We start from the raw sequence: 26,131 nt of genomic DNA on the forward strand, positions 1-26,131 counted from the left end.
GCTTGTACTGTGTTTCTTAAAGCTATAATTTAGACAGCTAGGTTCAATATGTTCTGTGTCATTTCTAAACAGCGTATAGAAATTTCTGTTCAGAAGTACATTGAACAAAATGGGTCTGGGCAGTCTGAGGGTTCCTGGGGTCTAAAGCTTCTCCCTCATAGCCTGGACTTACCAACTTTCCTGGCACACTCACTAAGAGGGCTGAGTGGCACTAATACCTATAATGTGGTTACCGTCTGGTCATACCTCAATCCCACAAATATCTAAAATGGCATGGGAATCTCTCACACTAAAGCTTACATCATCAGCCTCTCTATTTTCATGGGAAAATCAGGAGGTAAAAATCATGTTTTGTTTTTTTTTTTCAAGTGTGGTGTCACACACTTTTAATCCCAATATTCTTTGGGAGGCAGAGTTCGAGGCCAACCTGGCTTACAAAGCGAGTTCTAGGACAACCAAAGCTACACAGAGAAACTCTGTCTTGAAAAACCAAAAAGAAAAACACTGTAACATTTCTTACTCTAGGCAAAGTAGTTAAAATTGAATGATAATGTTATTTGCTTTTAGATGGGAAGTCAAGTTTATCAAATTACCACAGATATTTGATACATTCACAGCCTCCTGACTCTAGACAGTTACAGATTTATCATAGGGTTGGAGGTTGGGAGAGAGTTTGGCAGTTCAGTTAACAGCACAACTAGAGAGGGAAGCTAGCTCGCTGCCTTCAGGGAGACTGGAAACACACACAACCAAACTGTGATGGACGTGAAACTCTGAGCTCAGGAGGAAGGAAAAATCAAAGAGCCAAGGCAGGGTCCCCATAGGGGTGGGAAACTCGGACTTTATTTTGACCTGATCCACTAAGGTAACAATTAATGATAACGTAATAAGAATAAAAATAGAATAAGAAGGTAAGATATTCAGGGGATTGAATACTATCAGGTTCTAGCACCGAGCCGGAGGGAGCTGGTGGTGAAAGGAAGAGACATGAATTTTAGAAATGCCTTTAAGAATCCTGAGCTCTTAGCAAATGAACCCATTTTTGAAGGATAAATTTTTCATTATTCTTACTCTCCATTTTAAGTATTTGTAAATAGAAGCCATTTGTAGGTGGCAATTCAGTCAAAATCTCATGGCAGTTGAATAGTTATCATAGGGGTTAGTGGTCCAGCATTCAAAACTGATAGATTAAGAAAGACTATAATGGAATAAAATGGAAAATTCCTTTGAATGTTTGGTTATATGTCAAATCTATAGGATATAGGGAATATATAGATATATTTATATGTGTTCTTACCATAAAAATCAGTATGAGAGCTAGAGGATATGCTAATTCGCTTGACTTAATAATTTCACATTATTCACATAATTATAAAAAATCAAGTCATCCCTACAGCGTTCTGGGTTTTTTTTTTTTGTTGTTTTTTGTTTTTTGTTTCCAGTGGTTCAAAAATGCTAATGGAAAATTTCAGAAATGAACCAGTAAAGCTTTAAACTCGGCCATTCTAGCATGCTGTTACAAGTTTTCTGCTTCACTGTGAGTCATTGCTGCAACTCTCTCTGCTCCTAACTTCTGTGTTAACCTTTACCATGGGCGTGTGCTGGAGAAATGCTCACTGGGTAGACGCGTCTGCAGTTGCAGGCACCCAGTAGGGTTCTTGAAAGAAATCCCCCAAGGGTAAGGCTTGGGGGCCTGTGTGCACTGTAAACATCTCCGGTTCTTGTTGGTCAGTTAATTGTGCACTAACAGAGCTAGGGGAAGCAGTTTAGATTCATCATGATGGCTACAAAATCAGGGCAAACTTCAAGAGGGGGAGAAGCAGAATTAGGTTAGCATTTTATAAATATGAATCTGTCTTCATTTTGAATAAAGGCATGATTGTTTTCAAAAATAGGACTGAAACAGTATTTAAAATAACACGGACATACTAGTTTTTCTTAGGTTATGCAAGACTTTGCTGTAAAACAGGTAAAGGTTCTGTGCAATACTGCAGGGATCACACATGTCTATCTAAGTATGCCTGTAAATACATACATGTACACATACACAAATCTTGTTAAAGTTTGAGAAGATTTTAGTCATATCAAAGTTGTTACAATAGATTATGCAACCACGATAATCCATTCATTAGACGTTTTGACCTTGATTTTGCCTGTTTTGAAAAATAAAACATCTTTAAATTTTCAGATGATCCATGGCAGCTTAGAAAGATTTGCTAGCCAAAAGGACATTTTTAAAAAAAAAAAAACTACACATGAAATTAACTTTATCAGTAATGAAAAGAAATGCAGGGAAATAAGCGTACACACAGTTTTGGTTATCTGATATACATAATAAAAATAATAGCAAAAATGTGGAAAATGCTTGCCTGTCTTTTAGACTTCAAATTGACCATGCTGGATGGATTTTTATAGGGCATATACTTGTTCATGACCCCTGGTGTTAAGAAATTCCGCACTGTTTGGGAACTAGTCCCCTGTGGATCCTGTATCCCAGTTAATAGCTACAAGGTCAATGGAGCCGCTAAACAGTTTGTATTACTGTCAGGGTGGCCACGAAAACACCACCTGCTGCAAGAGGACTTGGCAGCTGGGTCAACAGGCACTGTGGGAATTTATCAACTTAGGGGGCCACTTGCATAAAACTGACTGATGAATTGGGACTCCACTGGCTTATTGGACGAAAGCTGCTCTATGATGCATAAGTTTCTTTAGGATGACAGAGCTGCCAGTGGACTACCAGACATGCGCAAAGGGTAAATAGGACTGGCTTACCCTTGTGATTTTTTCTTTAAAGCAAGACTTTAGCATCCTGCATAATGAGGTAGGATGAAGTGATTAAGAAAAAAATATCAAAACAGGATTAGTAAGCGGCACCTCATGGGCATGGAGAGGCAGCAGAGAGATAGGTTTTGATACTGGTCACAGAGGAGTTTGGGGACATAGCCTTCTGAAGGATGACCTCTTAAGCTTGGGATTTGTGTTGTTGATTTATAGATCTCTTAAAGGGAAAGTCCCCGTGTCTTGGTTGGAGAAGAGCTAAGCAAGGTGTTAAAATACAGGATGAGTGGACTCAGAGAGGGGGAGCAACAGGACAGCATGGCCTTCCACCTTCCTGGACAGTTAGCCCTGGGAACATCTCAAAGTCAAAACAAAGGCATTTTGGTTTAAATTGGAGTCCTGTGTTCTACAGTGGTAAAACTTCGAAGTCACCTAACTGTGTCAGACTTTTGAGTTTCCACCATTGCCAGAGAGTGTTTGACCCCGATTCTTTTCCATTTTATTTATTTATTCATGCAGTCATTTATTTGAGTGTGCAGGGTTTCATGTCACAGTTCCTATTTGGAGTTCCGAGAACCATTTTGTAGACTGCCTTCTCTCCTTCTGTCTTTAGATTATGGGACTCGAACTCAGATATCAGGCTTGTGCTGCAAGTGTCTTTGCCTGCTGAGCCATCTCACTGCCCCCCACCCCAACATTTGGTTAAGTTTGAGAAGAGTTCATAAAGAGCAAGCATGTAAGGAATGATGCCCCGAGAGCATTTGTTCGGAGCTTTGGTAAGCTCCGTGGACACCTGCATCCTAATTTTAGAAGTGAGAGAAACTTAAAAGTTGAGAAATCACCTGAAAATGATTATGGAATGCCAAGAATGAGGCCCGACAAGACTAGAGATTAGAAAACACTTTAAATACGCTATTCATCTCACGTCAGAAGCCATGGAGGTGAGAGGCAAGAAGCAATGGTCATGGGCAAGTCTCTGATGGGCCCAGGACACAGAACAGCAGCAATCTGTGTGCTGTTCAGCTTCAAGGAGAGCCACTGCCCAAACTGTATGTTCAGTGTATCTAACCTGCCCCCTGGTATGTCAGCTGATGGAGCCTCCAAGGGCAGATCATGGGGCACACTGAACTGAGTACAAGAGAGTTCGGGGACCCAAAATTGACTGAGCTGTTGACTTGATCCCAACTCCATTCTGACATGAGAGGCAACTTCCCAACTTTGAAGATAGCCTTGAAGTGGTTAGTGTTTTGGCATAAGACAAAGCCATTTGAAACTGGGTTTCTATGTCTAGCCCTAGTTGTCCTTGAAGTAGCTCTGTAGGCCAGGCTGGCCTCAAACTCCCAGAGATCCACCTGCCTCTTCCTACTGAGTGCTGGGATTAAAGGCATGCACCATCACCGTCTGACTTTTTGTAAAAATAGTATTTTTATGTGTATGGATATTTTGTCTGTATGTATATCTACGCACCTCATTATGATTGGTACACACAGAGGCTAAAGAGAAGGTATTGGATCCCCTGGGACTGGAGTTACAGACAGTTGTGAGACGCCAACTGGGTGCTGGGAACTGAACCATGACCTCTGGAGGAGTAGCTAGTAAGTACTCTTAACCTCAGAGCCATCTTTCCAGTCCTGACAAATCCACCCTTGTCCTGTCTCCCCAGGGAAGCCTCTTCCCTAGATAACTTAGGGAAGCTGGCTGTTTTGCATTTCCAAATTTTCATTATAAATGATGACTGCTTGGAGGGGAGAGGGGACGGAAGAGAGGGCAATGAGAGAAGCAACGTACAAATACATATGAGTATAAAATGTATAAGAAGCCCCATTATTTTATACACTAACTTATAAGTTAATTAAAATTTAATGGCCTTTACTTTTTCTAAAACACCTTCTTTTAAAAAGCTGTTACACTGTAAATAAATTAAAACTTACAAAATGATTCTTCAGTTTACAGCCTTAGACCAAACTGTTCTTACCAACTGGAGTGACAATCCTGGGGTCCCATAGGTTTTGCCAAATCTGGTTAAAAGTTATTATATTTTATTTCTAAGTTCATTGTGTGTGTGTAAGAAAATATAGCATAAATACTATGATAAGTATGTAGCTTCCATGATACCTTATATAAAAATATAACAAATAAATTGCAATTTAGTATTTTTCTCTTCCAGGGTCATAAATCAGTTGGCATATGAAAGCTATTTTGAAAATATTGTAAGAAGTCTAGGGGTTTCTCTATAAGAAGACAGTGAACTTAACTGTTCAGTCTGAGTTAGACTTTTGAAATAACAAGGAATAACTATATATGCACACATACGAATATTTAAATTTGATGATGTTCTTCCTTGGAAAAATATCTTTCTTTTAGAAAAATACTTCTACTCTGCCTGACCTCTTGAGCGTGCCTATGCTAACAATTAACTACTGTTGCCCCAAATAATCCTGTCTGTCCAGAGTGTCTGCTTATATACCAGTCCCTCTTGGGAAAACACTGTAATAATAATCGCTGGCATTCACATCAAAACAGTAAGAGGCTCCCAACAAACGCTGATGAAAACATTAGCTTCTCCCACCCGCTTTGGTTAGAATACGCTGCCGCCTGTGTAGGAGGATGGGCCTTCGGGATTCTATTACTTCCCCCATCTCTGCAAAGCAAACACAGATCTTAACCCTGGCCCCACACATGACATGAATCGCCAGAAACAGGCCAATAATGAGAAGCCAGGCCTTTGGGTATGTCACTCTGAGACCACCCTACTAGAGGGGGCCCTAGGATCACAAAGCCAAGGTCACTCATGGCAACCCTGATAATTAGATCCTAATAATAGATTAAAGGTGTAAAATTCACCTCTACTCACCAACAGACTAAACAATCCAGCTCAAGAGAGATTTGAGTGTGTGTGTAGGGGGTGCGGGCAAGGTGGGGGGAATTCATTACCCTACTAGGGGAAGCTTCAGAAGCTGATCAATCCTGACAGCATAATGGAGCAACAGTGACCATTGGGAAACTAATTGCCACAGGTCCGGGTGAAATCCCACCCCTGCGCAGCAGGTCACTCGAGCGCTCTGTGTTACTGGTCACGCTGGCTTGCTTTGTCTTCGCAATGTTGCCAGTTTCAGCACTCTCCTGGGTGTCTGATAGCTTTTCATTTCTTTTCTCAAAGAAGACACCGATTTCACACACGAAGAGGAATAGCCGCTGCCACTACCGATGGAATGACAAGCATGCCTCTAACTGTGAAGGAGTGAGGTCACGCTCTCAGCGGTGAGCGGGGGACGGAGACTGCTCCCTGTTTCTCATGGCTCTCCTTGCTGTGCAGTGGCCAGTGCTAACCTGTAGTTTTCTCAGGAAAGGGAATGTTTTATGGTTATAGAAAAGGTAGTCGGACCAGTCACCAGTCCACGACTTTCCCAGGAAAACACAAATTGACAATTTACAAACGATTGTAAGAGCTGAATGCCCTGGGCTAACTTTTCTGATCCTTAAAATTGATTCCCTTGAAAAAGACTTCGAAGGAGTTTGAAGTTTGCAGCATGGTGTTGGTGAGTAAAGAGTACCTAGTTAGTTTGCCACTAATTGTATCTATAAGAATGATTAGGGTCTGTGTGGCCAACATCCGTGGTGGCTGCGTGTAATTTTAACAGTTTCTGAAAGTTCAGCTCTCATATTTGAAAGACGTGACTGACACACGATGATTGTAACATCAGGAGAACTGTGTGTGCCAACATTGAGAGGGGTAGCTAGGGAGGGAACAGAAGCAGGACACACACACATATTTTAAGCATATATCTGTGTATGCTTGTTCACATGTATGTGGGTATATGTGTGTATGCACACGTGTGTGTATGTGTGTGAGGAGGCCAGATGCTAACACTGAGTATCTTCATTGATCATTTTCGGCTTCATTTACCGGGACTGGGTCTCTGAACCAGGAACTCACTTATTTGGCGGAGCTAGCCAGACAATCTGCCCTGGGGCTGCCTTGGGTCTTCCTCCTCGACGCTGGATAGTGTGTAGGCAACTCACCCACTCCACATTGATGTGGGTTCTGGGGATCTGAACTCTTGTCCTTGTGCTTTCAAGGTAACATTTTACCTACTAAGCCATCAAAATATATTCTTTAAAATATGAAAACGTCCAACCTTCCTTTTGCTGAAGCGAGTAAGAAAATATTCCTTTAGTTTTCCTTTGCCCCGTCGAACACTCTTCCTGAACGCTAGGAACTGTCAGTTTTGAAACAAGGCTCATTTGTTGAGCTGTTAAAATAGACTATCTTGTTTATCTAACAGGAATCGTGCTAAGGAGGACGATGTCTGCTAGAACATGTCTTGTTTTCTCAAAATTAAAGGTTTTGTTGTTTTTCTAACATGAGAGCTGAAGCCACTGTCCTCCCTGACTTTTCACTGGGGATGTTGATTCCACAAGTTTAGGCCAGCTCTCTGAGGACAAGAATGATATGAATGAGCTTTTCAAGTCCGTCAAGGTCAAGTGCAGTCCTCTGTCGTGGGAAGGGTAGAACGTTCGCTCCAGCCTATCGCAAACACTGTCTCTTCTATAACACCGCTGAGTGAACTAAACTAACTGGAGAATGGATATTGAGTGGACTCAAAAGGAAAAAGAAATTACCTTTTCGGGTCTATGATCTTGTAGAGTTTTCCGTTGTGAGTCTGGGTCATACTCTTACTGCTTGATAAAATGTAAACTTCTCCTGTCGAAAAGAGAAATAGTACAGAGTGAATTCATAGCACGACATCAGAGCCAAGCAGATGTCATGGGTCTCCCCTCATCCTCAGGAAGATCCTCTGCCTCCAGGTGTGACAGCACCTCATGCATCCTCCTCTGCACTGTACCTTGAGTCCAGTCACCTCTTCCCCATCCCCAGACGACCCTTGTTCAGGAGGACATTGTTTCTCACTTGAACCACAGCCAACAACCTCCTCCATGGGATCCTTGTCTATCCTTTGGTTCTGAAGGTTTATTCTTACCCAGTGATTCTTTTCAAGAATGAAATGGCTTAAGTTAGGTCAAGCGGAATTTTCATGCCTTCTCTTGAGGTTACTTGGATAAGCCCCTCCCTTTGTTCCTCCCTCATTTCCACCCCTATTCCCTTCCTGTTCCGTTCTTCCTGTGTCTTTCCTTCTCTATCTTCTTTCTCTCCTTCTACCTCTTTCTTGCGAAGTCTAGGGGCAAACTCAGAGCCTTGAGTGTGTTCTAGCCAAACACTCTACCCCCGAAGCCCACCCACAGCCCTAGGCAGTCTCAAAATTAATAATATCTGCCAACAACATCTAAATTATTCTATAGAGCTTATGAACAAGAGGTGAGTATCTTTCTGACTCCCTTGAGTGGGGTAGAAGCACATTAAAGAAAAACTCAGACATAAAATGCATTTCCTTGAATGTTGGACGATGGTGGAATGCAGTTTTGATCCCTGCATTCTGAGGCAGAGGCAGGCGAAGCTCTGTGAGTTTGAGGCCAGCCTGGTCTACAGAGCGAGTTCTAGGACAGCCAAGACTACACAGAGAAACCCTGTCTAGGGAAAAAAATTCTTTCACTTTGGAGCAAAACTAGACAAATACCTTTCCTAACCCTTACACTCCATGCTTCTCAAGCACTCCCACTATTTCTTCTGATTTCCCCCATTTAAGGTACAAATGAAATCAACCCGGACTTTCATTATAGAGAGAATATTCTGACTTAGGAAAGAAACACTCTTTCTTTCTATGCCTTCAAACTCATTTCTGAGCTGAAGGAGCATAGTCCTCATGGATTTTTAGGGTGTAGTTAGTAAAACCCCACACAAGCTACACTGAACTCTGTAATTTAAAGCAGTGGAGAGCGGGCAATGTCACTTTCCCATGAATCATACTCCAATTACAACTCCCTTCGGCTCATCAGGCTCCGTGTTTCTTTCTTTCTCTTTGTTTTTAGTGCAGGGAAGTTTGATTTTTAGCTCCTGGTTTTAGGGATTGCAGTATGTTAGCCGGACTCTGGGACATGGGAGCTATCACTGCAGGAGTGCACGACAAAGGATAACCCTTGCCCTCACAGCAGCCGGGGAGCAGGGATACGGAGAAACAAGGTTCTGACTTGAGCACCAATTTGGGGGTTGGAGAGGTGGCTCTGAGGTGAAGGCATCTGTGTTGCTCTTGCAGAGGACCTAGGTTCAAATTCCAGCAGCCACATGGCAGCTCATGCCCATGTATAAACTCTAGTGCAGGGGATCTGACACCGTCTTCTGACCTCCTCAGGCACCAAGCGTGTATATTATATACGTACATACATGCAGGCAAAATAGCATAAATATAAAATAATAAAATAAGTCTAAAAAACATTTTTTAAAGAGCATCAATTTCTTGGCATTGAGGCTCACCTGATAAAGGTGTCACCACCTCCCAGTGGTACCAGGACATGGTGATGAGGTCTTCAACACACACATAAGCTCTATATATTGATAAGCATGCCAAAAATACTGTTGCATAGATGGTCAGTAAGATAATTTCTGTTCTGTGGGCAAGGCTCTCCAGCCCTCAGATTGTCTTGCACAAAATTTATTCTCAGATGGGCAAAATGAATAGGTTAACAATACAGAGGGCAAATTAGCTTCAGAATCTACCCTTCTAAAATATATTAAAGAGACATGGACAAGTCGGACGGTTTTTCCATCGGAAATAAAAGGACAGTCATAGTACGCAGTGGAAAGTATCGGTAGGTATGGAGACATCCTCCCTTTGGAACTTAAGTTTTTTTTCTCGTTTTTGCTTGTTTTTTTTTTTCTGCTTTATTACTTTAATATTTCCAAACTATAAACCAGCTATAGAGATCCTTGGGGAAGGATGAGGGGAAGGAAGGTCTAACTGTACCATCTTGGGATTCTGTGGAGATCGCCTTTGCTGTGGGCACATTTCCAACAAATGAAGGAAGACACCGTTATTCTAGAGGGCAGAACAAAGTTTTCCAAGCAAGGAGTGAAACTAGGACTTCATGGAGTAATAGATATGGTACCTAATTCATCTTCTCCAAATCCCAAGATGTGACCTGAAAAGTAGCCTCGACAGGAACCGCTGGTGCCCAGACAGAGTGGCTTTTCTGTCCATTGCTTGGTCACGGGACTTTGCTGGAGAGTTAAGAAATTCCTGGAAAAAAACACACCACAAACCTACAGTGAAATGCAATAAGAAATTGTCAAACCAGACTGTACATCACTTCTCAAGGGAAAAATACACTCTGTCCTGTGAAAAAAAACAGATGAGGATACAGGACTTCAAGACAAGATGGGGTTTGAAAAGGGCAATGAAAAATTCAAGTAGGAAGCTGGGCAGTGGTGGCACACACCTTTAGTCTCATTACTTGGGGGGCAGAGGCAGGCAGATTTCTGTGAGTTCAAGGCCAGCCTGGTCTACAAAGTGGGTTTCAGGACAGCCACGGCTGTTTCACAGAGAAACCCTATTTTGGGGGAAAAGAAAGAAAGGAAGGGAGGGAGGGAGGGAGGGAGGGAGGGAGGGAGGGAGGGAGAGAGAGAGAGAGAGAGAGAGAGAGAGAGAGAGAGAGAGAGAGAGAGAAAGACCCAAGTAGGAGAAAGTCCCTCCCCTTCCTCCATCTGGAGAGGATTCTTCCTAGGCAGGCAGGTCTCATTCTCAGGCTGTGCTGCTGAAATCAGCGTGACAAGGGTGGGTGGAGCACAGGGGAGACACAGCCAGTCCCCTGTCTCTGCGGAAGCCAAGCATGAGTGACAACAGCATGGGCTTCATCAATTCCTTATAATTACCCACCAGGAGACTTGAAAATTTAGGCTACATTTTTATTTTGTAGTAGCTACTTCTGTAGGTGAATTACACGCACAAGGTCCTGAGAGCTTGGCACTACCAAAATTCATAGCCTTCCGGGGTAATTTTTCAAACAGCTTTCACGAATCCCATAAAACATGTTTTAGAATTAGGTTGAGGATAAAGGGAACAGTCAAAATAAGTGGGAAGTCCCTCACAAGACTGCTTTGCCTTCAAACGTTATCCCATCGAACCGATGGAGCCTACTGAAGAATGTTTTTCGAAGCATCTCCTCAATTCAGCTTCCAGATGCGACAAAACACAGGAAGCCATAACATTTGCGTGTGTCCAAGGTCTGACTTGCGGGCCACAGCCTCTTGAAAATATTGGTAGTGTGCCAAGCAATACAAGAAACTGTGGCATTGGGAAACATACCCATTGCGATCTCCAAACACATAGCTTCCGTACAGTCTTTCAGACTGGCAGCCTCTGTAGATGAATCCACCAACCAAAGGACCGTTACTGAATGGCTTGAATTCTAAAAGTGACGGCTCACTTTCTGAAAAGAAAAGTAGCATTAGAGCAAATGAAACATTCTCAGAAGTAAAAGTGTACAGACCAATTAATGAGAATTACAATAATTCAGTTCCAAATTGTGTTTCAAAAAGCAAGACAAAAATTCTTTACAGGTATACTTATAAAAATAACGAAACTCTGTTAAAATAGTATCAAACCATAAGTTTAATGAACTGAAAAAGCCCACCAGGAGCTTGCTATTGTTATCAGCCAGGAGACACCAAGATTCTAACACCACTCAAATCCAGGTGTTTTTGGTTTTTGAGATAGGGTTTCTCTATGTAACAGTCCTGGCTGTCCTGGAACTCACTCAACTCACAGAGATCTGCCTGCCTCTGCCTCCCAAGTGCTGGGATTAAAAGTGTGTGCCTCCACCACCGGCCAAATCCAGGTATGTTGAAATCATTGTTATTTACTACAGAACCAAAATACTTGAAAACTTGAGTTTTGAACACTAAACATCTGTAAAAAATGGTTCTGCTTATGTTTTGTAAACCAAACAGACCTATGAAATTATATAAAATGTTTAAAAAGTTTTAAAAGTTCGCCCTTGAATGAAAAACAAAGCACAGCACATAAAGGTTCCTGAGCCCTCATTTACTGTGTTCGTAGGAACAGTCTCTGGGTGAGCGGTATCTAGCTTGTGGCCCTGCGATAGTTTTGGTCATAGAGCTCTAAAGTTGATAAACCCAGAGTCAGGATGCTCCTTGCATGTGGCAAATTCACACAAATTCATGAGGGCCTCTTCTCATGCATTTATGGAAAACCAGTCAACTCAGCCACAATCAGCAGCAGCTTGTGGAGGCGCTTCTGGGGCAATGCAGTCCTTTTAAACAGTTAGCCTGTTCTCCTCTCACGCCTATGCTGAAACAGAGCTCGGAAAACACAAGTGTTAGGTGCCCCAGAACGGGACAGAAGGCATGACTGAATGACTAAGGTAATGAACACTGGGGTTAGGCTGCTGAAATCTACTCTTTACTGTTCAATTCTGTCTGACAGTTAACCTTTCTGTACCCCAGTGTCCCCCTCAGTTCAAGGCAGCTGTCACAGTGCCTGTTATTTTTCAGTAGTTCTGTGAACGTCTTCACAGTGGGAGCTGTGGGCACTTCGGGTGTGTTTTAAAATATGAAAAATAAGGCTGTTATTACTCTAACTGTTTTGTCTGGATGTTGATGTAATTAGTAGAGTTTAGTTTAATCTCATGGTATAGGCAAAATCCATTGAACTAGTTAGTGCCTTGTTAGATGTTTTTCCAAACAATATTATTATTTGATTTGACTTTTTAAGGTGCACACACACACACACACACACACATAGAGGGAAGGAGGGAGAGAGGGAGGCAGCAGGGAAGGGAGGGAGGGAAGGGGAAAGGAAGAGAGGGAGGGAGAAAAATACCTAGGGGAAAAAAAACAAAGTAAACGGCATGAACTCACACAGCTGCCCCATTCCTAGTGCTAAAATAAACAGCTCTGTTGAATGGGTAAATAGAAGGAGCAATCAATTTAATAATCTCAATCTACTGTGCTCCCTAAGTCATAATAATGCTCACTATCACGCAGCCTTCAGAAGGAGGACTCACTACAGCATGGAAAACAGCTGAGTTTCGGACTTCATTATCCAACTTTATGTCCTAAGTTCTCTGTAAATACTCCAGTGATCATGTTATTAAAAATAACGTTCAAACATTTTATTCCCATGACTTGTTTTTACAAGTCAATTACTTTGTTTTCTCTAAAAGAAACCCATTTTAAAATTATTTTTATTAGAAACATTATTTTTCCTAATTGCTTAGAATGTTCAGTAATCTCTTACCTTTAAGCTTACTTCTCTGCCTATAAGATACAAAGACAAGTTCCCCCATACAAAGGGAATAAAGAGACCTTCCTCATCCTGAGTCTCAGAGGAGCAAAATGCAAGCCACTGACTTCTGAGACTATTAAAGGATTTGAACCTACAGGGAACCACACAATCCAGGGAAAAGGCAATTAAGTGGAGGAGCCCTCAGGGCTTGGAGGAGTCCTTGAACCTTTAAAATGGAGCAATTTACTCACTGGCCTGACAGAGGCCACTGTTTTTATGCTTTCTTGAATGCTTAGTATGCAAACACCATTTTTTTCTCCAATTAATATCCTAAAACCAATCTTCACCTTAAACCAGCCTCCATAAGCTTGACTCACCGTAATCTTTCCCTTTTATTATCTGTAGGATTCTGGCTGATGATCTGTTTTTCCCATTGGAATCTGAGCAAAGTATTGTTAAGTTGATGTTTATGTCAGTAGGATGTCGATCCACGGCGCATCTACATAACAAAGGAGACAGATACTCATTAATCTCTACCAGGGTCTCTTCCTGACATAGAAAGGAACGCTGGCTCTGTGGGCTGGCTAGGATCCTAGGAGCAATTTAGTTGGGATGTTCTTGAAACCACTGAAGGAAACATCTGATGTGTGTGTTTACCCTGCTGAAGCTAATGACCTGGGGAGTGTGTTTCTTAATTTTTCTGGCTATCTTTCTTCTAACGAACGTTCTCATCATCATAAAGACCTTTGTTAGCCTATCAGGAAGGATTACCTCATGCATAACACCTTGGCAGAGTTTGGAAATATGAATCAGTGCTCGTCAATTCGTCTATGCCACACAATGGATGTAATGTATTAGCCTTAGAACTAGTGCTCTTTCCTACATGGAAAACTAACTTTAAAAAATTACATACATTAATATGCCGTGTGTGCACGCACGCGCATCATAGTGTATAATGTGTGGCGGTCAGAGGATAATCTGTGGAAGTCGGTTTTCTTATTTTCCTTCTGTTCCTGGGAGTGAACTCAGATGTTACGTTTGGTGGCATGTGCCTTTACCCAGTCCCCGAATGGTCACCTTCTGATATACTCAGGGAACTATAGTGGAATAAATCATGCTCTGCAGCCCAGGAACTGAAACACAGCTGACATGCACACGCATGGAGCACGGAGGTCTTTTACGTCTACCTTGTCTTCATGTCCCCCATACCTAATGTGGAGATCAGAATCTCCCCGTGGTTCTAACCGCTGATGGAGTTCTGCAGGGGCCAAGGGTTACTACATCCCTGTTACCTAGTCTAGGTCTAAGAGGTCACAATATTCCTGGCATGCATAAGTGAATAAGGGACTAGGATTGGAGAAAGAATGAAGCCTGGTGACAATGTCTGAACATCTCAAAAATGCAAAACAAGCAAAAAAAAAAAAAACAAAAATCAAACAAACAAAACCAAGCTTCTTGACATGTTAGGACCATGTAATCTTGTTCCAAGGGTGAGGGGGTACCATTCTACAAATTATGGGATTCTAAGCAGTCTCCTTGGCCTTGACCATTAGATGACAGCTGTGTGGTCCAGCCTTTACCCCCTCTCATCCCAATTGTGAAATCCAAAACTGTCTCTAGACATTGTCAAATGTCCCCAGCGGCAAAAACATTCCATTGAAACTGCTATTTGGGCCAACAAAATACATTAACTACTTATAAACCAAACCCACTGAAAAATGAAAACATAGAATGATGAGAGTAGGGTCTTCAGAGATGCAAATTCCATTACTAAAATAAAACCACCGAGGGCTCCGATCAGCCCACTAATGATAAAGAAGCTGGAGCTGGGGCAGCTGTACAGACAAGACACCCTCCTGCCCCCCGCCCTGTCCTCAGCAGTTCACACAGCACAGTCTGCCAAGGATGTTGTGACGTAAAGAGGAACTTTAGTCCACATCGGCTGAGGCGATTCCTTCAAGTACCTTTTTTTTTTTTTTTTTTGAAGAGGGAGAATTTATGTCAAAAAGAAGCTTGACTCATTTCCAACAAGCAGCGAACGTGCTGACAGAGGTGGCTTTCCCGAGGTGAGCTGCTGGCGACTGTGACTTCTGCAGCCTCTCATGTGGAAAGGAGGCAGCCGAGAAACTAAGGAGAGGCTAAGATGGTGGGCGCCTGTCTAAAAGCGGCACAGGGTGCGTACCACCCAGAGTGGCTGCTGCCGTCAGCATTGATGTGCCAACGCCATCTCTTCAGCTGTTCACTGAAAGTCATTCTACTGGGCATGATGACAATGGCAGGGGCCTATGTCAATGTGGGCACAGGGCTTACCACTGCTCTTTGTACCTTATGGTCACATTACTGCGAACCTATGACTTATTCTTGAAATTAAAATAAAAATAATGTTGGGCTGGGGAGATGAATCAGGGGGTAAGAATGTGTGCTGTGCCAGCAAGAGGACCTGAGTTTGATTTCCCGCCATCCTCAGAAAGGTCAGACACGACACCAGCCTGTAACTCTAGTATTGGGAATCGTGTGTGCATGCGTGTGTGTGTGTGTGTGTGTGAGGGAGGTCGCTATTAGAAAAGACAGAGCTTGCTGCCCAGCCAGGCTCACTGAAATATCAGGCTTCAGGTTCAGGAACACATCTGTTTCTAAAAATAACGGAAAGGAGGAAGGGGGATGGTCGAGGAAGACATCTGACTTCCTCTTGGGCTCTACCTTCTACGTGTGAAAGCATGGGTGTGTATACACACCACACACACACACACAAAGTTAAAAAAATGCTGTACAGTGAGTTACCCAGAACACCACAGGAGGAGTACCTAGTCTAGCACCCTGCAGGGGGTGCATACTAGCCAGTAATGGTTTTAGTGTCTTTTCTCTTCATTAAATCTTTATCTGTCTGAGAGTCTCTGCAAGGAAAGCAGAATACAGAAGAATTGTTCTCTAGCCTTCGCTTGCCAGAGGAAGCAGGGCTCCATGGCACAGGCATCTTGCCACGCGAAGGGTCTGGAGAGCGCCTCATCACTGACCTCCAGGATGGTTGCAGGACCGCTCTGGAGGGAGGGTGGTGCCTCAGGCCGCTTCACTTCAAAGTGCGGCTTTGTGGTGTGTGCGTTCTGAGCTATAGGAATGGAATGTGACAGTTTCCTCCACATCCTGACCCCACCGTAAGTATTCCCTGCTGAACAGATTTTAAGATCTGTGGAGATGCCAAAAAGGAAATGAACTGTGGACTCGGGCTTTGATGGAGGGAAGATGAAGGGCATGAGGGATTATAAAAATAAAAAGTTTGAGAAATATTCACCTTGCACATAGTGAACACTTAATAAACATTAAATAGCAATAATAATACTAAGCTAGTAAATGAATGAATGTGGCCACATACCCCCAGTCTGAATGACAGACCAGACTGGAAGGGGTTTCATCAGAGAATTTCTGTTATTGGTCATAGAATTTTTAAGGTGCCCGAAACCCTTCATTCTACAGACTTCTTAGTTTTCTCTTCTTTATGGTTCATTATAGTATAAGTAGAAAATTGCCAACATGAATTCCTTTAGTAAGTTTTTAAAGCATGAAAGACATTAACATTTACCTCAACTCCTTGCAAATTAGCACCCCACCATCTTGTATTAAGTGAGGCCATGTCAGTAAGAACTGCTGTGCGTGAGGCACCAGGCAACGCTCTGTGCTTTACCTGTGATTCTTGTCTACAATCCCGACAGAGCCCTTAGAGCACACACGTTACCTACCATGTCTGTGTAACACTCATGCCATTGTCTGAACACACCTGCGAGGCTCACATTGTGGCATCCCAGTGCCCTCTACAGTCAGCAGGGCAGACGGGACCACTAGAGGCTGATAGCATCACAAGAACACTGCTCTCAGCAATGGATTGATGCTATTGCTGTGAGAGGGGGCTGGTGATCCTAGGAGCGAGTTCCCCATAAGAGGAAGAGTTTGGCAGCTTTTCCGTCTCCCTCCCTGCCCTTTGCTCTGCCCTTCCACTGTGAAAGGAGGAAGCAAGAAGGCTCTCAGCAGACACTGAGCAGGTGCTGGCACTGGAGCCTCAGATTGCCCAGAACCAGAACTGTGAGCCAAAAATCATCTACTGTTTGTGAATTACCCAGTATGTGGCATCCCGTTGAAGCGGCACAAAACAGACTAAGGCAACAGGAGAATAGAACTTAGAGGTATTTAAAGGAAGAAAGCCCAAGGGCTTCAAACAGTGGTTCCCTCCATTTTCTTTAAGAGCTTGTGTCTTTCCTTGCTCAAGTTTTTTTTTTTTTTTGTAGGGACAGGATAGGCAGATGTCCTCACCTGCCTGGATCATGGAGCCCATGGGCAAACACTTCTGGGGGCTGGTTGGTGCTGTTGAAGTGGGGGTTGCTCCGTGGTATGGAGTAAGGCACACTGCACACGTCGGTGTCCACGTCCAGCCTCAGCACAGAGCCTGTGAAATCACTGAGAAATTGAGGGCAGTGAGTACTTCATGTTCGGGTTGTATGTTTCATCTGCATACCTGGGGTGACGTTGCTCTAAGGAGAAAGAAACCGTCCCCTCTTTGGACTCAAAATTGCTTGAGTTCCAAATTCCATATGGCAAGGAGTGAGACCAGGGGCAGTTTGGGCACAGATGGAGGTGGCCAAGGATGTGGCATAGTATGTGCCTTGCTTTATTTTCTTCCTAAATCTGTCCTTTTTCATCTTTGCCAGGCGATGTGTTTTATGTCCTCAAGACATTAGTGTAGGGGCACATTTACTACCCAGCTGCTGGGCCCAGAGGAAGACGCAGGGCAGCCTCTGCAGCAATAACTTCTAGGACAAAGCAAAGCGACGCTTCAGCATAAAATAACCATGTGTTCAACCATCAGCAATAGCTTCTAGTTGCTGACTCTGAGCCTATGTCCTGGCATTGGAATTATGTTGATGCCAAAGAGTACTTGTTGGTTAGCAGACTGTTACCTTAACCCATCCATCTCTTCCATGTCATCCAGCGTGATCATACCATCCCCAAGGATGACGTACAGAAAACCATCAGGACCAAAGAGCAGCTGTCCTCCGAGATGCTTTCGGTGGAGCTCAGCAACTTCCAGAAACACCCTGGCTGTTCTCACATCAACTTGATGGGGATTCTTCCTGCGTGAGGGAAGGGAAAGCGCCATGAGTCTTCAGGTATAATGTGAGTTCACCAGAGAAAGAGCAGTGTACAGACACATTTGGAACAGAGCTAATCAATTACTCTGAAAAATTACTGAAATTTTACTGAATTGTTGAATTACTGAAAAATTACAATAATTTCTACATTTTGGAAACATTACTGAATTGAAGATAATTGAGAAAAAGTACCAAAGATATTATTTTACTTAATTTCCCTTATACACACACACATGCACATATACACACACACGTATGCACATACAAACATATACATGCACATGTTTTATGTTGTGAGAAGATTCTGCTTTAATTACTACCAATTCATGGCAATCATTTCTAAATAGTTAGTGAAGAGATGAAGAAGAGAAAGCAGTATGGCAGAGTTTGCAGGCTTCCAATCAAATTAGTTAGGGATACCTGGACACTGTATATTCCACAACCCTAAGGATGTGGTCATGAGGCCCGATAGCCCACCGTTCTTGGTTGGTGGTATAAGACACATACAGCTTCCCATTTTTCTTGTAATTGGGATGGAATGCAAGGCTTAGCAGGCCCCTTTCATCTCCTCCCTGCAGTCAAATGAAAAACACAAAGAAATTGTGAAGTTAATTATGTTCTTTATTGTGTTTCAACTGGGACCCCCGAAAAAAGTCTCTTTCTTCCTTCTGGGTAATCTTTGCCCAACCTTTTTCCTTTTCTCCTTTGCCTACTGCACAGAAAAGATTATAAAAGAGTTCTCGATGTGGCTCTCTTTAAAGGTTAAGAACAAGACAATTGTCTGTGTGGTTATCTAGGTACTCTTAGGCCATGTTAGTCGAGAGATTTGTGCAGGTAATCTTGGGAAGCTGAGCAGAGCAGAATTCTTCACTGGGTTATGAGGTTGCTTGCAGTGGATAGGAGACAAATAAAAACACTTCACAATCACCAGTTATTCCTAATCCAGCTCACCAAAACCTAAAACACAGTGCTGGCTGCCAGCTCCCATTGTCTTGGCAATATGTTTAGAAAGCAGTTAACTTGCTTGTGTAATGTATAAACCTTTGCTTCACCCGGAGGCATCAACATCAGTTGTCGCAGCGATGGTGGTCTGCTCATCACAGCGAGGTAGCAGCAGTCTCGGCCATCTATACAGAGAGGAGGTATTTTACATGCATTCTAACACAGAGAATAGAAGGATGAAGAGATGAGGAGAGCAAGGAGAAGGACCAGAGTGGGGGTGGGAGAAACATGAGAAAGGAATGGAAATAAAAGAAAACTCTCAAACAGCCCTCCTTTGTTATTGCATGGACGTCAAGGACTGTATACATTAGACATGCCAAATACTAGAGCAATTAAAACGTCATCATGTTCGGAAATAGAAAGGCATTTTATCTTCATTTTCTGCTAATCCAGCTTGTGGAAATTCAATACGGTCTTAGCATTTGCTGCATCCCACGGGTAGTCTAGGAGGGCCTGGAAGGAAAGCATCTGAAATGACGTAGGTCAGAGACTAAATTCCACACTCTAGGAAATGAGTGAATGTTCTTCTCTGAAGCCTGGTGCGTTATCCACTGCAGTGACATCCTGCGACGGAAACTGAATTCTACAATTGCTCATCCCCTATTTACGCTTTTAGCATTGCATCTGCTTTGACAAATATGGTGAGTAACTAGCTTCTGAAGTGTTAAGTGGGGGGAAATCAGTAATATAAAAACTTCTTTGCAGGGTCATGGTCAGCAATGGTCTACTGTCAGTCCCATTCCACAGCCTCAGTCACCAGCCCAGAACAGATCTGGGTGCAATTTGTATGGTCCATCAATCTGAGAGCATAAAATTTTAGGCATAAAAGTTCATTTTTAATCAACCTTGTTTGATTTGTTTCATGGCTCAGAAATAAATGTGCTTGGCTGCATAGCATCCAAAGTTGAAATATTGAGACTTTGAGAGTTGCATAAATAAAACACTGGCTGGAAATGTCCGGTAACTACTGACTCATTTATTCAAGTGTTAACTTTTCGCACATCGCCATATGCTTGACTTTAACTTTAATCATTAGAGTCAGATGCTAATGACTATGATTTATGAATGTGCCTCTGTTCTGTGATGATGGGTTTAATGCGGACTCTGTGCTGGTGTTCCACTCCTCACATCGTGGGGAGACAAATATCCCTTGGCTCTTAGAGGACTCAGAAGCTGAGATGTATAACTCAGATCTGGATGCAGGGTGTCTGCACACTTTAACCACTCTGACAGATTGCAAGAGGAAGCCCACAGGTGGGATTTTTGTCTGTGATTAATTGTCCTCCCCAATACTTCTCTCCAAAACTATGGGACAGGCTAAGTGCCGCCTGCCTGCTTCCCAGGCGGTTGTGGTTACTGTAGGAGGCGTTGGTTGAAAGCAATCCTCTGTCGCTGTTAATCAAAGAGTCAGAAACACAGCCCGGAGAGGAAAGCAGCATGTTTCAGACTGAGCTGTTGCTTTTCAGGGATGAAGGAGTGGTCATTAGCAGGCGAAAGGAAGGGCCACACACAAATGGACAAGCAGGCGTGGGCATTGTTCACTTTAGAAACACATGGCTCACACCCTGAATCCAGAGCAGAACAGACATTTAGCCAAGTCCAAATCCAGAAACCAAATGAGTTGTAAATGGGAAGGAAATAGATAATATATTTTTTTAAAAAAATCAAAAAATTTGAACATTTTTCAAGCTGCACAATTGACATTTGATTCATTTAGGACATAGGATCTACTCTTTTAAATAACCTTCTGGTATGAAGTTGAGTTCTGATTGGTTTAGAAACTTAACTACTTAAGTCATTTCCAAGAAAAAATTTCATAACTATATTGGTGAGAAAATGTCATGTGTTGTATAAATCTCATGGCTGTCTCTAATGACAGCCAAGTCTCAGGCATTAGGAAAGTCTGTTAACTCCTACTGAACCAGGAGACTGAAATATTGATAGGTGATTCACCTGAATTAGCTTTGACAGTGATGTTGTCTAAATTAAAATGTTATGAGCAAATCATGAGTGAACTCTCCAATGGAAACCTGCTTTTGAGGTCTGGCTCGCTTCTCGAGGTCTACATGAAGAAACATGGTGGTTGGCACTGAAAGTTGACTTCATGGCAGAGTCATGATATTTCAGATATTTCACGCCTCAGGTCCCTGACATGGCCCCAGCTCTAGGCACTAACAGACACTGTCCCAGCAGAGGGACAGTGGAAGACAGGTCCCTAAGACCTCTGTTCTTCCTGTGATCATACGCGCTATCCACCCAAGCTCTAACTGTGTGGGTTCACCGCCTCCTTCTGTTCTCCCTCGGTGCCGGAGCCTCATTGTCTCCCCGCTATAGGAAACTCCACTACACCACTTTTAGAGGCTCAGCAGGAAGAAACAACCAGCCGTCTGTCGACTTCACGGATGTTCCTCCTTACTCCTCTCATCCTTCCCCTCATGATGGGTGACTTTAAGGCTCAGAGCTTACGGAATGGAAACAATGAGCTCCCTCCAGAAATGCTTGGAGGTAAAAACTGATCCCGGTAGCATCTGAGGAGAACGAATCATTTACGATGAGATGAGCTGACTAAGGGTACAAGCACACTCACTGAGTGGAGGGTGGAGGGAAGCCTCATAATCCAGGGAGCTGGGCCATTTAGAAAGAGTCTGGCTTCTAACACCATGCTTTGAAAATCTATTAGCCAATGTCCAAAATGATGATCATCACCTGTGTGCATGGCGGTGACTCCCCCCCCCCAAATCCTCACATTGAACTTTGGGTGTCGTGATTAGTTACAGACACTTCGTATGCAAGTTATGCTTCAAGTGACTGTGCACACTGTATCATGAGACCCAAACCAGAAGCTAACAAAGCGAGGTACTTCTGATATTGCAAAACAGGGTTATCTTCGGCAAAGCTTATGTGTGAGAGTTTTCCAGTCAAGCTAAAAAAAGAAGGAAAGGAGGAAGGAAGGAAGGAAGGAAGGAAGGAAGGAAGGAAGGAAGGAAGGAAGGAAGGAGGAAGGAAGGAAGGAAGGAAAGAAGAAAGGAAGGAAGGAAGGAAGGAAGGAAGGAAGGAAGGAAGGAAGGAAGGAAGGAAGAAAAAAGTTTACAAGAAAACCCTCATGCTATTTTAAATAAGATTGTGATAGCATGCTAGGCTTCAGGTTGGACAAACTCATTATTCTGGCTAGAGCCTGGTGCCTCGGGCTAGCATGCTCGGCTCTTTTCCTTCCTCAGCTCTCAGTAGTGCAGCAAGTCTGGACAGCCCCATATCAACCACAGATAGATATTCAAAACAGGATTGTTGAATGAGTTGAAAACAATGTCCTTAATCTGTCTGGAATCTTGAGCTTGATCCATGTTTCCAGGTACATCAGAAGAGCTTCTCCAGGTCCTTCTCCTGGTCATTCAGCTCTGGGGAGCTGTCTCATAAGGCCACAGTGTAAGACTTTCAAACCCTCAGCTGAATACTAAGATTTTCATAGACCAGCTCTTCTCTTGTAATGTTGGGATAAACTTTACCCTTTGGAGCAGATCAAAGTTCTAACAAATTGTGGAAGAGTGTTCTTCTTTGAATAATATGAAATTTCCATTTGGAAAAGAGAGGTCTCCCTAAAATGATTATAACAGAAAATATATTTTTCTCTTTAAGGGAAATTTTGAGGTATTTGTCTTTCATTGTGATGTCATCTACAAAAAGCATTCTCTTTATACTTTTTAGAAACATGTTTAGACTTACTTATCTTTATTTTATGTGTGCGAGTGTTTTGTCTGCATGGATGTGTGTGTATGTCAGAAGGCACTGGATCCCCTGGAACTGGAGTTACGGAGGGAAGCAAGCTGTGGATGCTGGAACCAAACCCAGATCCTGCCCAAGAGCAGCAAGGTCTCTTACCTGCTGAATCATCTCTCTAACTCCCTCCCTCTACTTTCAATATGGGGGTAAACTTGGTTATTCCGAGTCTTTATTTCTCTTACATTTGCTTCCATCCCTTTTGGGGACTGCAGGCGTGAGTGTTTTAGCACCATACAACGTGGAACCGGAAGCTGGGTGCATCACTCCTCATTTTTGCATAGTTTTTCTTCAGTGTCCTTTGATATATAACTAACTGAACTTCAGAGTCTTTTTTCTGGAGCCCTCATCGTCTGAGGCATTCAGTGTCTTGGGATTAGGGCGAGGTACCTTCAGGGCAGGTTACTGTGCTGACTGCATGGACATTTTAATTTAGTTTTTAAAAAGGCTCCTATAGACAGGAGTGGTTGCACGTACCTATAATCCCAGCACTTGGGAGATAGATGCAGGAGGATCAGGAGTTCAAGGCCAGTGTCTGTTAGATAATGTGTCTGAGACTGGCTTGAGTTATCCAAGTCTCTTGTTGCTAAACAAAGCAAAACTGAAGCAGGAAAGAGGATCCTAAGCACATAAGGCTTAGCCTTCATGAGTGTGACTTCACCATCCATAACGGCCTATGGCTCTAACGGCGAGGAAACATAAGTACACCTATAATCAAGAAATTATTACTGCCTTGATAATTAGGAACTAACACTAACTGAGGAGATGTTTATTGAGTTGGTGTCAGATTTTGCTTGGCAGTCAGGATAAGGCCTCCTGATCCTCAAAGAGCAGATACGGAGGCAAGTGTCGCATTTCTACCACGCTCTCTGAGACGCTGATGTTTCTCAGTGGTAAAACCGTGCTACGTCATTAGAAATGGGCATTTCCTCTCTGTGAGTTCGAGACCAGCCTGGTCTACAAGAGCTAGTTCCAGGACAGGCTCCAAAGCCACAGAGAAACCCTGTCTCGAAAAACCAAAAAAAAAAAAAAAAAAAGAAATGGGCATTTCCAAACAGCAGGAGCTGCAGAGAGTCCATTAACAGGCCATCTTTTCACCAAAGGTTTATTTTCTCATGTACTCACAGACCTAGCAACTCCAAGACTTAGTAACAAAAAGAAAGAGCGTGACTTCTGAGCAGCTAAATGACTTGAAGAATTAGGCAAGTTTCTTCAGATGGTAAGGCCATTTTCTTACGTGACGCCAGGGCATAGAAGGTAGCGATAGCCTTGGGTAAAATTGTTGTTCTCTTAATCCCAAGGGAATTTCTGAGAATTAACGGCGGAACAGAAGAGTGGCATTTTTAAGTGTCTCCAAACCGTGTCACGCTCACTTTCTCACTTTCTTTATCAGCTGTCACTCACTCATCTACGCTTCACGCTACACAGAATGAGAGGGAAAGGAGGACCTGGCAACCAACATGGCTTCTTGTCCGGAACTTTCTGCTATGCAGAAATGAGAAAACAAGTGACTTTTTAACTGTATTCATTTGTTTATTTCTAAAATTTTCTTCCCAAACACAACAGCAGATTATGTCTTCACAAAGCTCACAGCTGGAAGCAAGACACGTCTGTGATCTTGGTTTGGATGTGAGGATTCAACAGGGGTCTCAAGGGTTAATGCAAATGTCGGCAGAACTGTCTTCTTTACTAAAGTCTCCAGTAATTTGGTCCCCTCCTTTCTAATTTTAGCAGCCTCTTACATTCCTTAATCTATGACCCCTTCCCTCCATCTTCAAAGACAGCAATGGCAGGTTGAATCTTCACATACCCACCCGGTCCTCCCAGCCTCGCTTTCTGCCTTCAGAAATTCATGAGTACCGAAAGCCTGCCCAGATATCCGGCCTAGGACAGACTCCCATCTCTTGATCCCTCTGTAACCGAATTTTCCTTTGACAGTTAGGTAACAAATCATAGGAATGAGGACATATTTTAGTGAGGGTCAAACCACAAAAACAGTTTAATCTGCCTGACCCTAAGCATTTTTGGCCATGGCCTCTAAGTGGTGAAATTTATTTGCACACTCACCGAAAGGTACAGAAGGAAACTCTATCATGGCCCACCTATAAATGTAGCTGCCATTGTAGAAATAGTCCTGATGATCTTCAGAACGAGTGAGAGCAACCATCAGAAGTGAGGGAGAAAGAGAAGACAGTTTTACAAACAGTGGGCAAATGAAACTTGTGTGCCTGTGTTAATCAGGAGCAAAACTCCTGTGCTGTGTGGGTCGTCATGACACAGGAGATACTACCAGATATGGGAGATCCTGCCTGATGGGAAATCTTAGCATTTTTGGCACCTAAAACTGTGTTCTATATTCTTTTTCTTTGTTCTCAGTTTTGAAATATTTTTAGGGTACTGTTTTTTTTTGTTTTACACCTTCTGGAAAGGTCGAAAGCACTGCCTTTCAGCACTTCAGACAGTGTAATTTCATCCCTGAAGAAGAGCCAATCGCAGAGAGATCTTGAACGAATTTACCGGATAATATTATTATTATTTTACGCATAATAAAAAGCACAATTTGTCTTTGTCTTAGTTCCTGGCTCAGAGCCCCCAAACCTCTTGGAACTTCCCGAGTGACAGGAGTGTCATTTTACTTATAAAGCAGTCTTTCCACTATACCTGAGCTCGTGCTAACGGTCTGAGTACTGGGAGCCCCTAGGCCGGTCAGGTGTGCCAGCAGTGGTCAGAGAAGACAACCACACGTCTGGAGAACTGAAGCCTTCAGCTCTCTTCTTCCCACCCTGAGTGGGAGCTGATGACTAAATTCACTCACCAATGGCCAACGATTTAATCCATTCTGTCTATGTAACAAAATCTCCAACAACAACTCGTGGGCTTTTGAGCTTGTTCAGTCGGTGAAGTGCTTGCTGAGCAAGTGCGAAGACCTGAGTTTGAATCCCTGGAGCCCACATAAAGCTAGCTGTGGTCCATGTAATCCCAGCGCTAATGTTTCAGAATAAGCAGAGACAGAGCATCCCCAAATGCTTGCAGCCAACACACAGTAAGAGACCCTGTCATGAAAAAGGTAGAAGGCAGGGACTCACATATGAAGCTGTCCTGTGTCCTCTACATGCAGGGACTCACATATGAAGCTGTCCTGTGTCCTCTACATGCAGGGACTCACATATGAAGCTGTCCTGTGTCCTCTACATGCAGGGACTCACATATGAAGCTGTCCTGTGTCCTCTACATGCAGGGACTCACATATGAAGCTGTCCTGTGTCCTCTACATGGAGGGACTCACATATGAAGCTG

At 43.1% G+C, this 26,131-nt stretch overlaps 1 protein-coding gene across 1 annotated transcript in view; it reads right to left on the reverse strand.

Moving 5' to 3' along the window:
• Positions 1-26,131, reverse strand: part of Hhip (hedgehog interacting protein) — a 92,560-nt gene that overhangs the window by 13,737 nt on the left and 52,692 nt on the right. The window contains exons 5-11 of the mRNA XM_057753709.1: positions 18,479-18,630; positions 17,867-18,040; positions 17,223-17,366; positions 13,298-13,419; positions 10,980-11,103; positions 9,784-9,914; positions 7,405-7,486 (exon numbers count right to left, since the gene is read on the reverse strand). Coding sequence (XP_057609692.1) covers positions 7,405-7,486; positions 9,784-9,914; positions 10,980-11,103; positions 13,298-13,419; positions 17,223-17,366; positions 17,867-18,040; positions 18,479-18,630 — 929 coding nt within the window. The remainder of the gene's footprint in view (positions 1-7,404; positions 7,487-9,783; positions 9,915-10,979; positions 11,104-13,297; positions 13,420-17,222; positions 17,367-17,866; positions 18,041-18,478; positions 18,631-26,131) is intronic.

The sequence above is a fragment of the Chionomys nivalis genome, chromosome 21 (genome assembly GCF_950005125.1).
Source record: "Chionomys nivalis chromosome 21, mChiNiv1.1, whole genome shotgun sequence".
NCBI classification, from domain to species: Eukaryota; Metazoa; Chordata; class Mammalia; order Rodentia; family Cricetidae; genus Chionomys; species Chionomys nivalis.